The 22745-nt window shown below is 35.8% G+C and overlaps 1 protein-coding gene across 1 annotated transcript in view; it reads right to left on the reverse strand.

Moving 5' to 3' along the window:
* Positions 1-22745, reverse strand: part of LOC134698932 (3'-5' exoribonuclease HELZ2-like) — a 52337-nt gene that overhangs the window by 20677 nt on the left and 8915 nt on the right. The window contains exon 2 of the mRNA XM_063560617.1: positions 19400-19609. Coding sequence (XP_063416687.1) covers positions 19400-19609 — 210 coding nt within the window. The remainder of the gene's footprint in view (positions 1-19399; positions 19610-22745) is intronic.

The following is a 22745-nucleotide window of genomic DNA, read 5'->3' on the forward strand; positions in this document are numbered from 1 at the left end:
ATGTTAGATCTGTAAATTTGCTTTCGCAAATTTTTGGTTCTTCCCTCGCCGGGATTCGAACCCATGCTACTGTGATATCGTGACACCAAATCGCCTGCACTGCAGCCGTCCCGCTAGACCACACGACCACCTGGGCTCTCAAAAAAAGAGCTTTCGGTGGCCATATGTTACCTTTCCACGTCAGTTTTAATCTAGCGGCGTACTACAGTACATGATATATAAGGCATGAAGATGTTATTGTTACAGATCAGCTCAATTATCTATAGTAAAGGATCCTACAAATTAATGTAAGATACAGTCACAGAAAATAATTATATTCATAAGTACGTCTGAGTCAGTGACAACCCTACAACAGATGTATCCATCGGATCGCCATCAATGATGGTGATGCATGGCTGTGTACATAATGTATATACAACTCGTCTAAACATCAACCCAACAATGTTAGATCTGTAAATTTGCTTTCGCAAATTTTTGGTTCTTCCCTCGCCGGGATTCGAACCCATGCTACTGTGATATCGTGACACCAAATCGCCTGCACTGCAGCCGTCCCGCTAGACCACACGACCACCTGGGCTCTCAAAAAAAGAGCTTTCGGTGGCCATATGTTACCTTTCCACGTCAGTTTTAATCTAGCGGCGTACTACAGTACATGATATATAAGGCATGAAGATGTTATTGTTACAGATCAGCTCAATTATCTATAGTAAAGGATCCTACAAATTAATGTAAGATACAGTCACAGAAAATAATTATATTCATAAGTACGTCTGAGTCAGTGACAACCCTACAACAGATGTATCCATCGGATCGCCATCAATGATGGTGATGCATGGCTGTGTACATAATGTATATACAACTCGTCTAAACATCAACCCAACAATGTTAGATCTGTAAATTTGCTTTCGCAAATTTTTGGTTCTTCCCTCGCCGGGATTCGAACCCATGCTACTGTGATATCGTGACACCAAATCGCCTGCACTGCAGCCGTCCCGCTAGACCACACGACCACCTGGGCTCTCAAAAAAAGAGCTTTCGGTGGCCATATGTTACCTTTCCACGTCAGTTTTAATCTAGCGGCGTACTACAGTACATGATATATAAGGCATGAAGATGTTATTGTTACAGATCAGCTCAATTATCTATAGTAAAGGATCCTACAAATTAATGTAAGATACAGTCACAGAAAATAATTATATTCATAAGTACGTCTGAGTCAGTGACAACCCTACAACAGATGTATCCATCGGATCGCCATCAATGATGGTGATGCATGGCTGTGTACATAATGTATATACAACTCGTCTAAACATCAACCCAACAATGTTAGATCTGTAAATTTGCTTTCGCAAATATTTGGTTCTTCCCTCGCCGGGATTCGAACCCATGCTACTGTGATATCGTGACACCAAATCGCCTGCACTGCAGCCGTCCCGCTAGACCACACGACCACCTGGGCTCTCAAAAAAAGAGCTTTCGGTGGCCATATGTTACCTTTCCACGTCAGTTTTAATCTAGCGGCGTACTACAGTACATGATATATAAGGCATGAAGATGTTATTGTTACAGATCAGCTCAATTATCTATAGTAAAGGATCCTACAAATTAATGTAAGATACAGTCACAGAAAATAATTATATTCATAAGTACGTCTGAGTCAGTGACAACCCTACAACAGATGTATCCATCGGATCGCCATCAATGATGGTGATGCATGGCTGTGTACATAATGTATATACAACTCGTCTAAACATCAACCCAACAATGTTAGATCTGTAAATTTGCTTTCGCAAATTTTTGGTTCTTCCCTCGCCGGGATTCGAACCCATGCTACTGTGATATCGTGACACCAAATCGCCTGCACTGCAGCCGTCCCGCTAGACCACACGACCACCTGGGCTCTCAAAAAAAGAGCTTTCGGTGGCCATATGTTACCTTTCCACGTCAGTTTTAATCTAGCGGCGTACTACAGTACATGATATATAAGGCATGAAGATGTTATTGTTACAGATCAGCTCAATTATCTATAGTAAAGGATCCTACAAATTAATGTAAGATACAGTCACAGAAAATAATTATATTCATAAGTACGTCTGAGTCAGTGACAACCCTACAACAGATGTATCCATCGGATCGCCATCAATGATGGTGATGCATGGCTGTGTACATAATGTATATACAACTCGTCTAAACATCAACCCAACAATGTTAGATCTGTAAATTTGCTTTCGCAAATTTTTGGTTCTTCCCTCGCCGGGATTCGAACCCATGCTACTGTGATATCGTGACACCAAATCGCCTGCACTGCAGCCGTCCCGCTAGACCACACGACCACGAATATAATTATTTTCTGTGACTGTATCTTACATTAATTTGTAGGATCCTTTACTATAGATAATTGAGCTGATCTGTAACAATAACATCTTCATGCCTTATATATCATGTACTGTAGTACGCCGCTAGATTAAAACTGACGTGGAAAGGTAACATATGGCCACCGAAAGCTCTTTTTTTGAGAGCCCAGGTGGTCGTGTGGTCTAGCGGGACGGCTGCAGTGCAGGCGATTTGGTGTCACGATATCACAGTAGCATGGGTTCGAATCCCGGCGAGGGAAGAACCAAAAATTTGCGAAAGCAAATTTACAGATCTAACATTGTTGGGTTGATGTTTAGACGAGTTGTATATACATTATGTACACAGCCATGCATCACCATCATTGATGGCGATCCGATGGATACATCTGTTGTAGGGTTGTCACTGACTCAGACGTACTTATGAATATAATTATTTTCTGTGACTGTATCTTACATTAATTTGTAGGATCCTTTACTATAGATAATTGAGCTGATCTGTAACAATAACATCTTCATGCCTTATATATCATGTACTGTAGTACGCCGCTAGATTAAAACTGACGTGGAAAGGTAACATATGGCCACCGAAAGCTCTTTTTTTGAGAGCCCAGGTGGTCGTGTGGTCTAGCGGGACGGCTGCAGTGCAGGCGATTTGGTGTCACGATATCACAGTAGCATGGGTTCGAATCCCGGCGAGGGAAGAACCAAAAATTTGCGAAAGCAAATTTACAGATCTAACATTGTTGGGTTGATGTTTAGACGAGTTGTATATACATTATGTACACAGCCATGCATCACCATCATTGATGGCGATCCGATGGATACATCTGTTGTAGGGTTGTCACTGACTCAGACGTACTTATGAATATAATTATTTTCTGTGACTGTATCTTACATTAATTTGTAGGATCCTTTACTATAGATAATTGAGCTGATCTGTAACAATAACATCTTCATGCCTTATATATCATGTACTGTAGTACGCCGCTAGATTAAAACTGACGTGGAAAGGTAACATATGGCCACCGAAAGCTCTTTTTTTGAGAGCCCAGGTGGTCGTGTGGTCTAGCGGGACGGCTGCAGTGCAGGCGATTTGGTGTCACGATATCACAGTAGCATGGGTTCGAATCCCGGCGAGGGAAGAACCAAAAATTTGCGAAAGCAAATTTACAGATCTAACATTGTTGGGTTGATGTTTAGACGAGTTGTATATACATTATGTACACAGCCATGCATCACCATCATTGATGGCGATCCGATGGATACATCTGTTGTAGGGTTGTCACTGACTCAGACGTACTTATGAATATAATTATTTTCTGTGACTGTATCTTACATTAATTTGTAGGATCCTTTACTATAGATAATTGAGCTGATCTGTAACAATAACATCTTCATGCCTTATATATCATGTACTGTAGTACGCCGCTAGATTAAAACTGACGTGGAAAGGTAACATATGGCCACCGAAAGCTCTTTTTTTGAGAGCCCAGGTGGTCGTGTGGTCTAGCGGGACGGCTGCAGTGCAGGCGATTTGGTGTCACGATATCACAGTAGCATGGGTTCGAATCCCGGCGAGGGAAGAACCAAAAATTTGCGAAAGCAAATTTACAGATCTAACATTGTTGGGTTGATGTTTAGACGAGTTGTATATACATTATGTACACAGCCATGCATCACCATCATTGATGGCGATCCGATGGATACATCTGTTGTAGGGTTGTCACTGACTCAGACGTACTTATGAATATAATTATTTTCTGTGACTGTATCTTACATTAATTTGTAGGATCCTTTACTATAGATAATTGAGCTGATCTGTAACAATAACATCTTCATGCCTTATATATCATGTACTGTAGTACGCCGCTAGATTAAAACTGACGTGGAAAGGTAACATATGGCCACCGAAAGCTCTTTTTTTGAGAGCCCAGGTGGTCGTGTGGTCTAGCGGGACGGCTGCAGTGCAGGCGATTTGGTGTCACGATATCACAGTAGCATGGGTTCGAATCCCGGCGAGGGAAGAACCAAAAATTTGCGAAAGCAAATTTACAGATCTAACATTGTTGGGTTGATGTTTAGACGAGTTGTATATACATTATGTACACAGCCATGCATCACCATCATTGATGGCGATCCGATGGATACATCTGTTGTAGGGTTGTCACTGACTCAGACGTACTTATGAATATAATTATTTTCTGTGACTGTATCTTACATTAATTTGTAGGATCCTTTACTATAGATAATTGAGCTGATCTGTAACAATAACATCTTCATGCCTTATATATCATGTACTGTAGTACGCCGCTAGATTAAAACTGACGTGGAAAGGTAACATATGGCCACCGAAAGCTCTTTTTTTGAGAGCCCAGGTGGTCGTGTGGTCTAGCGGGACGGCTGCAGTGCAGGCGATTTGGTGTCACGATATCACAGTAGCATGGGTTCGAATCCCGGCGAGGGAAGAACCAAAAATTTGCGAAAGCAAATTTACAGATCTAACATTGTTGGGTTGATGTTTAGACGAGTTGTATATACATTATGTACACAGCCATGCATCACCATCATTGATGGCGATCCGATGGATACATCTGTTGTAGGGTTGTCACTGACTCAGACGTACTTATGAATATAATTATTTTCTGTGACTGTATCTTACATTAATTTGTAGGATCCTTTACTATAGATAATTGAGCTGATCTGTAACAATAACATCTTCATGCCTTATATATCATGTACTGTAGTACGCCGCTAGATTAAAACTAACGTGGAAAGGTAACATATGGCCACCGAAAGCTCTTTTTTTGAGAGCCCAGGTGGTCGTGTGGTCTAGCGGGACGGCTGCAGTGCAGGCGATTTGGTGTCACGATATCACAGTAGCATGGGTTCGAATCCCGGCGAGGGAAGAACCAAAAATTTGCGAAAGCAAATTTACAGATCTAACATTGTTGGGTTGATGTTTAGACGAGTTGTATATACATTATGTACACAGCCATGCATCACCATCATTGATGGCGATCCGATGGATACATCTGTTGTAGGGTTGTCACTGACTCAGACGTACTTATGAATATAATTATTTTCTGTGACTGTATCTTACATTAATTTGTAGGATCCTTTACTATAGATAATTGAGCTGATCTGTAACAATAACATCTTCATGCCTTATATATCATGTACTGTAGTACGCCGCTAGATTAAAACTGACGTGGAAAGGTAACATATGGCCACCGAAAGCTCTTTTTTTGAGAGCCCAGGTGGTCGTGTGGTCTAGCGGGACGGCTGCAGTGCAGGCGATTTGGTGTCACGATATCACAGTAGCATGGGTTCGAATCCCGGCGAGGGAAGAACCAAAAATTTGCGAAAGCAAATTTACAGATCTAACATTGTTGGGTTGATGTTTAGACGAGTTGTATATACATTATGTACACAGCCATGCATCACCATCATTGATGGCGATCCGATGGATACATCTGTTGTAGGGTTGTCACTGACTCAGACGTACTTATGAATATAATTATTTTCTGTGACTGTATCTTACATTAATTTGTAGGATCCTTTACTATAGATAATTGAGCTGATCTGTAACAATAACATCTTCATGCCTTATATATCATGTACTGTAGTACGCCGCTAGATTAAAACTGACGTGGAAAGGTAACATATGGCCACCGAAAGCTCTTTTTTTGAGAGCCCAGGTGGTCGTGTGGTCTAGCGGGACGGCTGCAGTGCAGGCGATTTGGTGTCACGATATCACAGTAGCATGGGTTCGAATCCCGGCGAGGGAAGAACCAAAAATTTGCGAAAGCAAATTTACAGATCTAACATTGTTGGGTTGATGTTTAGACGAGTTGTATATACATTATGTACACAGCCATGCATCACCATCATTGATGGCGATCCGATGGATACATCTGTTGTAGGGTTGTCACTGACTCAGACGTACTTATGAATATAATTATTTTCTGTGACTGTATCTTACATTAATTTGTAGGATCCTTTACTATAGATAATTGAGCTGATCTGTAACAATAACATCTTCATGCCTTATATATCATGTACTGTAGTACGCCGCTAGATTAAAACTGACGTGGAAAGGTAACATATGGCCACCGAAAGCTCTTTTTTTGAGAGCCCAGGTGGTCGTGTGGTCTAGCGGGACGGCTGCAGTGCAGGCGATTTGGTGTCACGATATCACAGTAGCATGGGTTCGAATCCCGGCGAGGGAAGAACCAAAAATTTGCGAAAGCAAATTTACAGATCTAACATTGTTGGGTTGATGTTTAGACGAGTTGTATATACATTATGTACACAGCCATGCATCACCATCATTGATGGCGATCCGATGGATACATCTGTTGTAGGGTTGTCACTGACTCAGACGTACTTATGAATATAATTATTTTCTGTGACTGTATCTTACATTAATTTGTAGGATCCTTTACTATAGATAATTGAGCTGATCTGTAACAATAACATCTTCATGCCTTATATATCATGTACTGTAGTACGCCGCTAGATTAAAACTGACGTGGAAAGGTAACATATGGCCACCGAAAGCTCTTTTTTTGAGAGCCCAGGTGGTCGTGTGGTCTAGCGGGACGGCTGCAGTGCAGGCGATTTGGTGTCACGATATCACAGTAGCATGGGTTCGAATCCCGGCGAGGGAAGAACCAAAAATTTGCGAAAGCAAATTTACAGATCTAACATTGTTGGGTTGATGTTTAGACGAGTTGTATATACATTATGTACACAGCCATGCATCACCATCATTGATGGCGATCCGATGGATACATCTGTTGTAGGGTTGTCACTGACTCAGACGTACTTATGAATATAATTATTTTCTGTGACTGTATCTTACATTAATTTGTAGGATCCTTTACTATAGATAATTGAGCTGATCTGTAACAATAACATCTTCATGCCTTATATATCATGTACTGTAGTACGCCGCTAGATTAAAACTGACGTGGAAAGGTAACATATGGCCACCGAAAGCTCTTTTTTTGAGAGCCCAGGTGGTCGTGTGGTCTAGCGGGACGGCTGCAGTGCAGGCGATTTGGTGTCACGATATCACAGTAGCATGGGTTCGAATCCCGGCGAGGGAAGAACCAAAAATTTGCGAAAGCAAATTTACAGATCTAACATTGTTGGGTTGATGTTTAGACGAGTTATATATATATATATATATACGCGATTTAATAACAACATTTCCGTATAATAACATCTTATATCAGTACCTATGTGCAAATCTTTAGACTGATATAATGTTTTCCTTATCTGCATAGCATCACATATTCTAGACGATCTGGTACATAGTAAATTTGCTGGTTGGTCCTTTTTATAGACTTATATATGTATACATCTTCATGCCTTATATATCATGTACTGTAGTACGCCGCTAGATTAAAACTGACGTGGAAAGGTAACACATGCCCACCGGAAGCTCTTTTTTTGAGGGCCCAGGTGGTCGTGTGGTCTCGCGGGACGGCTGCAGTGCAGGCGATTTGGTGTCACGATATCACAGTAGCATGGGTTCGAATCCCGGCGAGGGAAGAACCAAAAATTTGCGAAAGCAAATTTACAGATCTAACATTGTTGGGTTGATGTTTAGACGAGTTGTATATATATAGGATCCTTTACTATAGATATCTGTAACAATAACATCTTCATGCCTTATATATCATGTACTGTAGTACGCCGCTAGATTAAAACTGACGTGGAAAGGTAACACATGCCCACCGGAAGCTCTTTTTTTGAGAGCCCAGGTGGTCGTGTGGTCTAGCGGGACGGCTGCAGTGCAGGCGATTTGGTGTCACGATATCACAGTAGCATGGGTTCGAATCCCGGCGAGGGAAGAACCAAAAATTTGCGAAAGCAAATTTACAGATCTAACATTGTTGGGTTGATGTTTAGACGAGTTGTATATACATTATGTACACAGCCATGTGTCATCATCATTGATGGCGATCCGATGGATACATCTGTTGTAGGGTTGTCACTGACTCAGACGTACTTATGAATATAATTATTTTCTGTGACTGTATCTTACATTAATTTGTAGGATCCTTTACTATAGATAATTTAGCTGATCTGTAACAATAACATCTTCATGCCTTATATATCATGTACTGTAGTACGCCGCTAGATTAAAACTGACGTTGAAAGGTAACACATGCCCACCGTAAGCTCTTTTTTTGAGAGCCCAGGTGGTCGTGTGGTCTAGCGGGACGGCTGCAGTGCAGGCGATTTGGGTGTCACGATATCACAGTAGCATGGGTTCGAATCCCGGCGAGGGAAGAACCAAAAATTTGCGAAAGCAAATTTACAGATCTAAAATTGTATGGTTGATGTTTAGACGAGTTGTATATATATATATATATATAATCTAACGAGACTCAAAGATGATTCATTTCACATCAGAATCTGACTGACGAAGGATATCTGTTATCCGAAATATTTATAAATAATTACATTTATAGTTACCTTTTTTTTGTATTTGGAGTTGTTGTGTACACTTTTTTAGGCGTTTATACAATTTATTTATTGTGTACATGTATCGTTACTCGTAACGATCCAGCGCCCTCGTGGGGAAAATCGTTGACTACTATACAGACGTTTTATATATATATATAATTATGTATTTTTAAGGCAGCTAAATCCAAGAGCAACATATACATGAAGCTGCAAAAATTTATTTATTTTTTTATTTTTAAGGCAGCTCAATCCAATTCAACATAGACATTGAGCTGCAAAATTTTCTTAAAAATTTTTCTTATTTTCAAGGCAGCTAAGTTCAACATATACATTGAGCTGCAAAAGTTTCTTATCATCTACATCCGATTTCACCTGGATAGATGCACGCTTGATAAAGCTAGTTGGTCTAGCGAAATATTGCGTTTATTTTCATCATTTTGTAAATATTTTAAACATTCTTATATTTACATATTAAATAGTGTGTTAAAATTACATTGTTAGGCAATCTATAATTTTATTTGTGTAGTTGAATTAATCTCTGTACTGATTAATCCACACTCCCATAGATTTGTATGTCATGTGGTGCTATTTATAGGCACTTATATATATATATATATATATATATATATAACTCGTCTAAACATCAACCCAACAATGTTAGATCTGTAAATTTGCTTTCGCAAATTTTTGGTTCTTCCCTCGCCGGGATTCGAACCCATGCTACTGTGATATCGTGACACCAAATCGCCTGCACTGCAGCCGTCCCGCTAGACCACACGACCACCTGTGCTCTCAAAAAAAGAGCTTTCGGTGGCCATATGTTACCTTTCCACGTCAGTTTTAATCTAGCGGCGTACTACAGTACATGATATATAAGGCATGAAGATGTTATTGTTACAGATCAGCTAAATTATCTATAGTAAAGGATCCTACAAATTAATGTAAGATACAGTAGCAGAAAATAATTATATTCATAAGTACGTCTGAGTCAGTGACAACCCTACAACAGATGTATCCATCGGATCGCATATATATATATACGAGTCTAAATTGAAAACTACGTTCAAACCTATGATTGCGTTGGATAAAAACCGCAATTTTTATACGTGTGCATGTTAAACAAATTTCGTTGTAGAAGGGTCTAAAAACAGCACAAACAACATTTTCCAAAAGATCAAAAGAGTGAAAAAGTATATTTAAACAACGCATTTGACTAACAGGTCGAACAACTGATGTTCTTTAACCCTGCTGACTGCCATTGACGATTGCCAAATAAAATTGATCACACGATGTAACAAACTGGATCTAAATATAAATTTAATACGTCACAGAAAAGATTTTTTTGTTAACTTGTGGACAGGATGTTGTGCCACAAACATTCGGTGTCAATATTTCTTTAGTACACCATATCCGGATTTCGACAATAAATGTCTCTTCAGTGATGTTAGCTATATATAGGGATCGAAACGGTATTTGGAAGGCCATATAAAAAGTACCCTCATTTTTTAGAGAAAGTACCCTCATTTTTAGATTAACTCTTGATTTTTAAGAGTCAATATATAGGATGAACGGATCATATAAACTGGAGGGAAAATATGATACATGCCCAAACAAAAAATATAAACGAGTCTAAATTGAAAACTACGTTCAAACCTATGATTGCGTTGGATAAAAACCGCAATTTTTATACGTGTGCATGTCAAACAAATTTCGTTGTAGAAGGGTCTAAAAACAGCACAAACAACATTTTCCAAAAGATCAAAAGAGTGAAAAAGTATATTTAAACAACGCATTTGACTGCCATTGACGATTGACAATTAAACTGATCACAAGAAATATACACATTTAAAAAGGTCCACAAGATATAATGCCTGAGACTTACCATCCCAAATTTGCCAAGGTATCGCACCTTATCCGTGAAATTTGGAAAGAAATCGAATATTATCCTAAACTATCCAAGATCTTTCCTGAGCAATCTGTATTGACTTTCGGTAGACCCAACAGCCTCAAAGACTTGATGATGAGAGCTGCCTTAAATTCTAAAGTAGGTTCTTCGTCTGTGGGCTATCGCAAGGGATGCAAAAACAGTCACTCCACTGGTACATCATATCTTTCTATGAAAATTCTGATAATCTTCTACAGTGTAAAATTGGTATACAGCATGTTGACGACTAAGTACAGCCATTTCACAAAGGAATGAGCGGCAATCGAAGTGACTATGACTGCAAGTCATACCTTTCTCTCAGTCGACAGGAGGGATCTCCGGCCACAAAATCGGATAAATAAAAAGGTTAAAAAAGGTTCGAAATCGCGCATTGGTTTTCATTTGGGTTATATTACATATTACTACACAATCTTTTTTACTATTTCTTTACCTTTGTCCACTCTAACAAAACTTATTTGAAATATACTAGTTGCAGGGTTGAAAAGCTTCAATACCAACATAGAATCAACACATAAAGAGAAAAAACGGAAATTCATTCCCGATTTTGCAGATCAAAAACGTCATTTTGTTGACGTCTGAATCACGTGATCAAAAACGTCTAGAGGAACTTGCCTGCGTCATTGGCTTCCCGGCTGATCAGCACACCAATGTTAAATTTGTAAATTTGCGGAAGTAAATTTTTGTTCTTCCGTCGCAGGGATTTGAACTCATGCTATTGTGATACCGAGATAAAATCACCTGCACTGTGTTCATTGCTCGATGCCCCTCGGCCATCTAGACTGAGCAAACTACTTAGTCTATTATCAATGATTACCTTAATTGTCACACTGTCAGAGTCAAGTTTCCTTGCAACATCGAGCTTCCTCAGATTCTGAAGGGCAGTAATCCAGGTTTGATAAAAATTACATAACAATGCGTTTCCCTTGGTAACAGGATATTTTGTGTCAACTGTGTTAAAGAATACAAATTGTAAACGTCAGTCTTTCTGATCAGTATGAAGGCATATGACCTAGTAATTTTTTAACATTATTTCAAATAGCAGTTCATTTTCCATCATTATCCTATTATATAAATGAAATTATAAAAAAGTTAAATATGTAGGATCGTGTATATGTGTTTTTGCGACAAAACATCATTTGATACTTGGAAAATATTTAATTGATCATCTACACTGATGTGCTGCATTTTCTTTAGGTAGGACACTTTATTTAAATTACAGGCAAGGTAATTTAAGTAGAAAACGGTAAGCAACCATGTCACCTTTGAAAGATTTCAACAGAGATTCAAGTTGATTCATACATGTCTTCGCAATAGATGTGCTTATGGTAATTCAAACAATATGGATAAAAAATATACATACCTTCGGTACAGATTTTACAGACCTGCTCATTATTTCCCTGAAATATCATTAAATTTGTATATGAGAATAAGAAAACAAATCATTTAGAAATCATAACTTTTTTTCAAAAACTGATTTTCATACTAGATTGAGAAGTTCGTGTTATCAGATAATATCTATAGGTTGCAATTCTGTAAATATAGAAAATGCAATTTTCCATAGGAACTCCTTTTGCGGCTAAGACTGTGCCACTTACTTTCAAGTTTCGTGAAAAATATAACTCAGAACGAAAAGTTGATAGGCACCACAATTTTATTCAAAAGGTCAAAATATAGGGCTGTTCGGCATATATTTTCAACATGTATATGCCCTGAACGGCTATAGTTTATATAGCTATGAACTGAATAGTTTTAACTCATACTAAAAATTGTTTTAAAATCTAATAAAATGTCTCTTACCGGTCTAATCAACGAGTACTTGTGGTCTTCAGCTCAAGAAGGATAACTCCACCTGAAAACGCGGGAAATTAGATGAGTTCCGGGATAAATGCTGGGAAAGAAAACATACGAGAATTTCGAATGTGTACTTTTCGAAAATCTCTGACTTTTTCTACCCCGGAACTCATCTAATTTCCCGCGTTTTCATGTGGAGTTATCCTTCTTGAGCTGAAGACCACACAGATGTCGTTGTTTTGTAACTTCCGTTGAACGAAGTTGAATGGACAAAAAAACAGCAACACCGCCAGCGAAAAAACTAACTAAGAGTGTATAAACAGTAAAATATTGTGTCTAGATATTGATATTCGATAAGGATAATTATATGGGAACAGCAAGTACTCGTTGATTAGACCGGTAAGAGACATTTTATTAGATTTTAAAACAATTTTTCCTGACCAGTGCCCCAATTTCTTGAAACGAAGTTGGCAACCTTTCGCTTCGCTCTATAGTCGAGATTCACGTTGATAGTAAACATGCATATTTAGAGTATAAATATGGTATATTAGTATATATATGGTACAAATAAGTGATATATATCGAAAAATCAGAGATTTATGATAATCAGGGAGAGGGACAATATTGGGCTCATGCAGGATCCTGTCCTCAAGCACCTTTGATACTAAAATGAAAATCTACCCATCCACAACTTATTGACACCCTAAGAACTAAATTTAGATGTTAACAAATTTTTTATACTGGTAACATTCCAAAGTTATTTCTCTATGAGATAAAGTACAGAGATCATATTTGGTAACCAGTACGTTAACAAATTAACATATCTATGAATATTATATATATCCCTAAGAGAGGCATGGCTTGTGAAACGATGTATTTTCAAAGTGCAACCTATAGCAATAAAACGTTTCACTCTGAAAGCTCTTTTGTATATATGAGTGATATATCCGGCGATCATAGTTATATATTTGGTTTTATTTTAGAAAGAATAGGAGATTTTGACAGAAATTTTGAAAAGGAAGTGCTGAACATTAGTTTTGTTTAAGTCATTGTAATTACTTGAAAATTTCGATCAGAAAATATTTGAGGTAATGCATGACGCATTTTTCGTCTAACATAATGTGACAAGCACATGGCCGAAGAAAATAGTTTCGAAACGCAATTGTCTGATCTATCTAAATGGTTTTACGTTGTTCGTAAGGACACTCGTGTATATATAAAAGTGACGAATGTATTGTTTAAATTTTACAGGAACATCAATAATTGACCTTTTTTTTTTCTTCTTTTTTTTTTTAACTTCAGATACCTTATTTTACTATAAAAGTTGTTAAAAAAGCTCCTCTATGTTACAACTATGACACTAAGGTTCTGCCCTGTATTGTTAATTATCAATAAAACTAAGGGATTTCATTGGCAAACTTGTATAATTCTACATAGTAGTATGTGTTAGTTACAATTTAAGGAGTAATAGCTGTCTACAACATGTATACATTACTTTACCTTACAATGAAACGGAACTCTGACCGTCTTTTGTTTAGCTTGTAGTTTTGGATTAAGCAAAAGTGAACGAGCATGGTTTCTAATCGGGCCTCGGATCAAGAGGTCAGTATAATTGAATTATGATTGTTTTTTTAAGATATTATCTTATCATTCAAATACACTAAACATTGAATAATATATTATATCTGATATTCAAACAAAACATTTAAGAGCAATTGTGTTTAGAAATGTTTCTTCTTTTAATTACAATGAAATATTGTGATTCTCAAAAATCTGGGTCAACCAAATTCAAACAAGACAGACAGAGAATCAAATTTCTAATATTTTTTATTGAAATTGTCACAAAAAGAAAATTTCCAGATGATATAAATACTATGGACATTTGCGCTTAAATTGACCGGACATTTGCGCTTTTTACTTTTAGTCGTCCACCTGCAAATTTAATGAGAAGTAATATTACATTGATCGGTTACAGTTATATTTGTCATTATTACGATAAATGGTGCAGAATTCTTACATGCCCACTTTAATGAACAGTTCTTCGCACTCATTCTGTTGTTTTTTTTATCTTTTGAAGAGTATCATTTAACTATAGTCGGTGAATTAAATTATGCGGTAGTTTCCATCTGAAAATTTAAAAAACAAGAAAGGTAAAAGATAGGTTTTTTTTAAAATGAAATAAAAAACATTTCCGCCTGATTATTAGTTTTTCCATGAGCAAAAACCTACTGGAAGCTCTTTATTTGACCTGCTTATAGTATTATAAATTTCTTTAAACTTAATTTTGTCTAGGTTGTAATTCAATCCATAATAATCCATTGTAATGTCTTTTGTCATGTTGATTTTTGTATGTTTTGATATATTACTCTTTAATTTTTAGATCCAACTTTTGGGTAAATCAGCGATCCAATTGTGTTTCCTTTTTTAGTTTATCTTATATTTTATGAGAAATATCTCTTTATAATTAATTACATCATTAACCAAAATTATGATTTCCTCTACCCAATGACTTAAGTATAAACTTTTGCCACGTGTTTTTATATATTGGTTTCCATATATATCTTGCTTTCTTATATCTGTTTAATTATCGGGTACTTTTGTCTTTCTTCCTCCATTTTAAATCCAACATTTCAAGATTCATTTCAAATATTAAACTATTTTCCCCACACTCTCTAAAATAAAAAGTAGGTATGATTTCCAGTTAGTGCAAGTTTCATCAGTTGATTTTTTTACCCAATTTATTTTATCAGCCTCAATGTATGCATCAATATCTGTCATTTTTAGTCCCCCTTCAATATAATCGTTTCTTAACACTGCGCGTTTAACTTTCTCGCTACCACCCTCCCATAAAAAAAAGAAAAAAGATTTTTTCAAATTGACTTATAATTTCACTGCTTAGATTTATCAATGAAGCAACGTATGTTATATTTGGAATAACTAGTCTTTTAATTATAGTTATTTTTCCTATCATATTCGATTTTCTTTTCTTCCAATCATTTAGTATCCTTTCAAACTGTATTTCTATATTAGTGTTTCAAATTCTTTTTTTGTTAAGGCAAAAATAAATGCCAAGACTTTTCACTTTATCTTTCCAATTGATACTTTCAAATTTGTCTTTGCAGCGTTTAAGTTAACCTAGCCATATACCCTCTGTTTTGTTTCTATTGACTTTAAGTCCCGAAAAAGATCCAAAAGTTTCTATGTTTTATTTCATTTTTAGATCTTAAAAAGAGAGTTGTATAATCTGCTAGCTGTCAAATTCTTAGGCTATGAGATTTTGTTATCAATTTTTATTAATTTTGCATCCCTTTCAGATCATTATTATATCCTATTCTACAAGCCATTATTTCAATATATAAAACAAACAATAACGCGCTTAAAGGTTATCCTTGTCTAATTCCCCGTTGAATCCCGAAGGTTTCAGAAATCCACCCGTTATTTAAAATACATCCTTTAAAATCATAATAAAGTGTTTTGACCCACTTTTGAACAGACTTATTAAATCAGATTTTTTTTTAATGATTCCAGCATGAAGTCCCATGCGAAGGAACCGAACGCTTTAGAAAAATCATATAAATAGTATAGCTTCATAAATAATAAAGGTTTCAGCATAATGTGTAATATCTTGAATTTGAAGTTCGTCGAATCCTATATATCGATTTTTAACGTAACCAATTTGATCTCCAAATTAAGTAAAGTAAGTCTTTGTGCTAAGATATATGTAATAAGTTTTACATCAATAATTCAACAAAGTAATTGGACGGTAATTATCAAAGGACAAAGGGTCGTTTTTTTTTAAATCAATGATATTATCCCAATCTTTTAGTTGTCAGATAAAGTTTCATTATCATAACATGTGTTAGACACATTCAATACAACATGCTTTAAATTTGGACAAAATTGTCGATAAAACTCAACTGTTAAGCCATCTTTGCCTGAAGTTTTATTTAGTTTCATATTATAAATAGGAGATTTTAACTCTTCTAAGGTTAATTTACCATCCACTTGTTTGCTTTCACACCCATTTAAAGAATAATCAATGGGGGTATTTTCTAAGTATGTCTTTAAAATATCAGTTTCGGGACATCTACTTTTGTAAAGAGATTTGGTCAACAGTAACCTCACCGGTTTTGGTCATTGATTTATTAATATATTTTTTTAGCCTGTGTACTTTTCTATGGATAAAAAAGTACTTTGTATTTTCCCCCCTTCTTCTACCCATTTATTCTGATCTAACTTGGGCTCCTTTGGCTTTAAAAAAGTATATCTCTTTTAATTATTTTTTTTAATTTTTTTATTTGATTAAAAAGTTGATTATTTTCCCTATCAGGTAATTTGTCTAATCTTTGATTTAAAATATTTAGTTTGTTTTCCATTACTAAAATATTATTTTTCCTTTCTTTGGCTTTAGATATACAGTATTGGAAAATAGACTTTTTATGTCAATTTTAAGCAAGTCCTATTGGACATTTGTAAGATTACAATTCTGCGCATACTTTTCCATAAACGTATTTATATGTTTACTTTACTGAGTATCAGTCAATATACTATTATTCATTTTAAAATATCCCTTATCCCGATTGTTTGCATACATGTCTAATCTAAGCGAAATAGCCAGGTGGTATGTGAATGAAAATTGTGCAGGCTTGATATCAACAGATACAGTGTTTATGCGTGCTTTTGTGCATATTATAAAAAAGTGTATTTCGCTCGGTTTTGGTTTGTTACCCCGATTTAGTTTTTTGTCCATGGATTTATGAGTTTTGAACAGCGGTATACTACTGTTGCCTTTATTTATCTACTAGCCTAAAATGTAGAAGTTTTCCTTTTCCATGTGTATTGTTTTTATCTTTATTTAATTGTCTATCAACTTATGTATTTTAATTAATTGTTTTTTTACCATTGACCGGCTTTTTAAACTTTTATATGTAGTTGATCATTCTTTGTGTCTAAAGTTGAGAGTAGATCATTCATATCTCCCCCTACTATTAGAGCATCAACCTTTGATTTTTCAGGAAATTGTCTTTGATAGGTGTCTGAAGAGTATGTGTCGGGTCGGTCTCTGCGTTAAATGATCAAAAATCATTCGACTGGCCAGCATTTAATGTTGTTCATGTAATTTGGGTATTCACAAGGATAAATACATTTAAGATTTAAATGTCCATTTAATCTTAACATTATCTAAAAAGTCTTTCTCAGAAGAGTTAAATTAATTTCTAAGGTATTTTGTTTAATTATAAATTCAGTACTGTTCAGGTATTTCGTTTCCAGTCAACACAGAACTGATAAAAATGTTTCATACAATTATTTTTTTTAATGTTTTGTTCAGGTAAGTATCCACAACTAAACAGTCTAAAAGAGCTCTGAATAAATAGAAATAAGAAGATGTGGTATGTCAATGACGCAATTAACTCTCCAAACAAGTCACATCTTATAAAACTAGAGGCTCCAAAGAGCCTGTGTCGCTCACCTTGGTCTATGTGAATATTAAACAAAGGACGCATTTGAATTCATGACAAAATTGTGTTTTGGTGATGGTGATGTTTGTACATCTTACTTTACTGAACATTCTTGCTTGCTTACAAACATTCTATCTATATTGAACTTGGCCTAAGAGTTTCAGTCGAAAATGTTAATTAAAATTTACAAATTTTATGAAAATTGTTAAAAATTGACTTTAAAGGGCAATAACTCCTTATGGGGTCAATTGACCATTTAGGTCATGTGACTTATTTTTAAGTCTTACTTTGCTGTACATTGTTGCTATTTACAGTTTATCTCTATCTATAATAATATTCAAGAAAATAACAAAAAACGGCGAAATTTCCTTTAAATGACTAATTCAGGGGCATCAACCAAACAGCGGTTTGTCTGATCCATCTGAAAATTTCATGACAGATAGATCTTGACCTGATAAACAATTTTACTCCCTATTAGATTTGCTCTAAATGCTTTGGTTTTTGAGTTATAAGCCAAAAACTGCATTCTACCCCTATGTTCTGTTTTTAGCCGTGGCGGCCATCTTGGTTGGTTGGCGGGGTTACGCCACACAATATTTAAACTAGATACCCCAATGATGATTATGGCCAAGTTTGGATTAATTTGGCCCAGCAGTTTCAGAAGAGAAGATTTCTGTAAAAGTTAACGACGACGGACGACGGACGCAGGACGACGGACGACGCCGGACGCCAAGTGATGAGAAAAGCTCACTTGGCCCTTCGGGCCAGGTGAGCTAAAAATGAACAACTTTAGGTTCAAGTACGACTTTCAACACGGAATATTGTCTCACCCCGAACAGCCCTAAAATGACTAGTGTTAAACCACTAAAACGGGAAAACCAACGGTCTAAAAAAAGATATAATCATGAACCACACCAAAAAACGGCAACCATTGACTGGTAAGCTCAATGTCAGAATAATGTTTACTTTTTGTCAATTCAGGACCACTTATAATTTATAGGCTTACATTTGTGAGTTATAAATACAAATCCATTTCCTCGATAACCGAATGGTTCACCTGGCATACAAATCGACTTTTTGTTATATATTTTAAAACTATTTTGATGTAAAGTAGTTCGGTAACTATTTTAATTATCAAATGTACAGCTTTTGGAGTGCATTCCATTTATATCAAGGACAATCAACTACTTCAGGCTAACATAAATTGATATAAAAAAGATTTTGTAAATCTTACCTTGCAAGTAAATCAATTTCCTGTTTCACAGTTTAGTCCTACTCACGATTGTTTGAAAAAAAATGAATAAAAAATAAAAATAAAGAGAACACCACAAAAACATTACTTATTAACCAATTTCAAATAAATTCATTACCGAAAGGAGATAACATCTTGCCATCTGTACAAGGATACATCTCACATCTTCCATTACCACCTTGGCTGCTTGAACATCTCCCTTTACAATCTTTTGTGATAAATTAAGATCCAGATATATGTATAATGCCTTCTCACATTTTCCCGTTGGGTTGGTGTCAAACTGTGTGTCTGTTTCTTTTCTGATTTTTCTGATTAACTGAACAAGATTCTACAAATAATAGAAAAACAATTACCATTTTGAGACATTATCATCATAACAAACGGAACCAACATAGAAACCAATATTTTCTATAAACAGACTGATTCCAAACAAAATCTGCTTTTTAAATAATTTCATCAAAACATATTTAAAAAGCAAATATACCATATAACCTAGCTAAACACATATGTGCTATCATTTCAACTCCAGAATTAAGGGATTCAAGATCAAATGTTTTAAGATACATGCTCTTGAACCGTACAGTTCTACGCACAACCCGGGAAATAAGCAAACTTACAACAATATATATAACAAAATACCATTCACAACGTAATCAAAAGCAAACGGTAACAGAAAGCATTCAAAAAAATGTAGACCCATGCAACATTCTAAACTGAAAATAGTCAAACGAAGGTAAATCAAATGTGGACAACGAAATTGTGAATCTTGTTTATACCTATCTGAAGGAACATAATTCGTTTTTAAATCCGGACATATTTTCAAAATCAAGAACAGTTTTAAATGTACATCGGAAAATATTCTTTGCATCATCATTTGCAGTGGTTGTCAAGAAAATTATATAGCACAAACCGACAACACCATTATAAAACGAAAGACAGTAACTGGACAGCCAATTCGAGGCCCGGGCACACACTAGATAAACCCCGCTTAGCGAACATATTAATAAATGCGCTGGATCAAATCCTCTAAATTTCTTCATTTTTACATTTTATTAGTGTTTAGGTAATACAACGGAAACAATGAAAATTAATAAAGACAATTATTTCATTAAGAATTACCGTCCTAAATATATAGATGAAAGGAAAATCCGGAAGGTATTTCTTTATAGTTATGTACATTCACTTTTGTTTTAAGTACCTACGACGTGCTATATAATAAAGTTCATGACTAAATAAAAATGTTGCTAATGCGGCCTTCACACATTGCCGATTATGGCTCCCGTTTGAGACCAGACAGCGATAAGACATGAAAAAGTGAAAAAGACGGATAACTATCGTCAATTATTTGTAATGTCCTATTTAAGAACAGCAGTTGTTCGACCTGCTAGTCAAATGCGTTTTATTAAAAATATATTACTTCACTCTTTTGCTCTTTTTAAAATTGTTGTTTGTGCTGTATTTAGACCCTTCTACAACAGAAATTGTTACATGCACACGTATACAAATTTATCCAACGCAATCTTAAATTTGAACGTTGTTTTCAATTTAGATTTGTGCAGATAAGGAAAAAATATGTAAGTCTAAATAAAGGCAACAGTAGTATACCGCTGTTCAAAACTCATAAATCCATGGACAAAAAACAAAATCGGGGTAACAAACCAAAACCGAGCGAAACGCATTAAATATAAGAGAACAACGACACAACACCGAAACGCAACACACACAGAAACAGACCAATCATCAGACAAAACACCATGAGAATAACAAATGTAACATGAAAACCAAATACATGAATGTGGGATAGACAAGTACCGTGCCACGTCTTATCTCAATATCTCAAAAATAAGAGAAAACACAAACGACTCAACGTTAAAATGCAACACAAAGAGAAACGAACAATATTATAACAATGACCATCTTCCTGACTTGGTACAGGACACTTTTAAAGGGGAATACAACAGTTTTAATATATGATGCTATTATACAATGGTTTTAACGGTTTTAACATTGTTAAAACTATTGACACTGAAGAAGGCTATTTGTTATAAAAAAAGGAGGAAAAAGCAGCGTTGTTGCCTTATGCGACTACAGGCGCGGAGAGATTAAAGTTAAGAATAGGATGCGTTAAAAAAATGTCTTAAAGATGACGACACTATAATCATTTAAGAAGCATATCACTTCATCATTGTGGATTCCAACTTTGATTTTGAAAAGTTTTGAGAACAGCTAAATGATGAGGAATACTACAAAAACAAATAACTCGTAAAATTTATCTAAAAAGAACAGATAGAAACCGATGAAAGACTACGATCGATGTCTAACTGATAATGAAATAGAGAACTTGTATGATTTTGATCCAAAAGAATATAAAAGTGCACAAATACAAAATACTGTTCGCGATCACAACAATGTTTATTTGAAACATTCCGCCCCCTCCCCCGATGTGACATAAAGACCAATTATAGCCGGACCGGAATCATTAACTCAAAGACCTAGTCATTTTATTGATCTTATTATTAACATTTATGTCCATCAATTCCAAGTTATATCAAAGATGATATGGAATTCTTAAATCACATTCCTACCATAGTTCCGAAAGAAACACTATTTACAACTTTTGACGTTGATCGAAGTATTTAAACAAATATTCAGCATGATCTTTTTCTTACAGCCGTAAAATACTGGATCGAAGATAAACGAGATAAAATTGACATTAGATTTGAAAAAAAACTTCATATTAGAGGCTATCAAATAAGAGCAGGCAGAAACTAATTTTATTTTGATTGAAAAATATACATAAAAATCAAGATGTATTGAAAAATATCATCAAACATTACAGTGATTTTGCAATTCAGTATAGGAAAAGATATTTCGATGACTGCATAATATATCGGATCAGATCAGAAGAAGATTTGTAAGACAACAAACCTTATCTACTGCGTCACGTGTCTTGGTAATCCCGAAATTATATTGGACAGACCGTAATAGCCTGTGTGAACAGGTGCATATTCAAAAAGAACTAACAAAACACCCGCAATACAGAAACTCGCCAGTTACTGCTCATCTTGCTTATTGTGGTAAAAAAACAATTTAAAATAATGCCTGTTCAATCGGTTTATCGTGCTTACCATTCAACCAAGACGGCATATTTGCGAGATCATCACGACGTAGCTGTTGCACTTGATAATAACTTGTGTGTAGATTTATTTATGTTAGACCTTTCGGCAGCATTTGACGTCCTCGACCATTCAATTTCACGACATCGACTTGAATACATGGAGCCCCGCTAAGTTGGTTGTTATCATACCTTAATGATAGAACTCAGCGTATCGCAACCGGGTCTGTTCAGTCGGACAATATGCATCTAAAGTATAGTGTTCCACATGGATCCGTCCTCGGACCGAAGCTCTACTGCATTTTCTTGAAACCCATAGGTGAAATTTGTAAACGTCATAATATGTGTT

Source organism: Mytilus trossulus, chromosome 1 (genome assembly GCF_036588685.1).
Source record: "Mytilus trossulus isolate FHL-02 chromosome 1, PNRI_Mtr1.1.1.hap1, whole genome shotgun sequence".
In the NCBI taxonomy this organism is placed as follows: Eukaryota; Metazoa; Mollusca; class Bivalvia; order Mytilida; family Mytilidae; genus Mytilus; species Mytilus trossulus.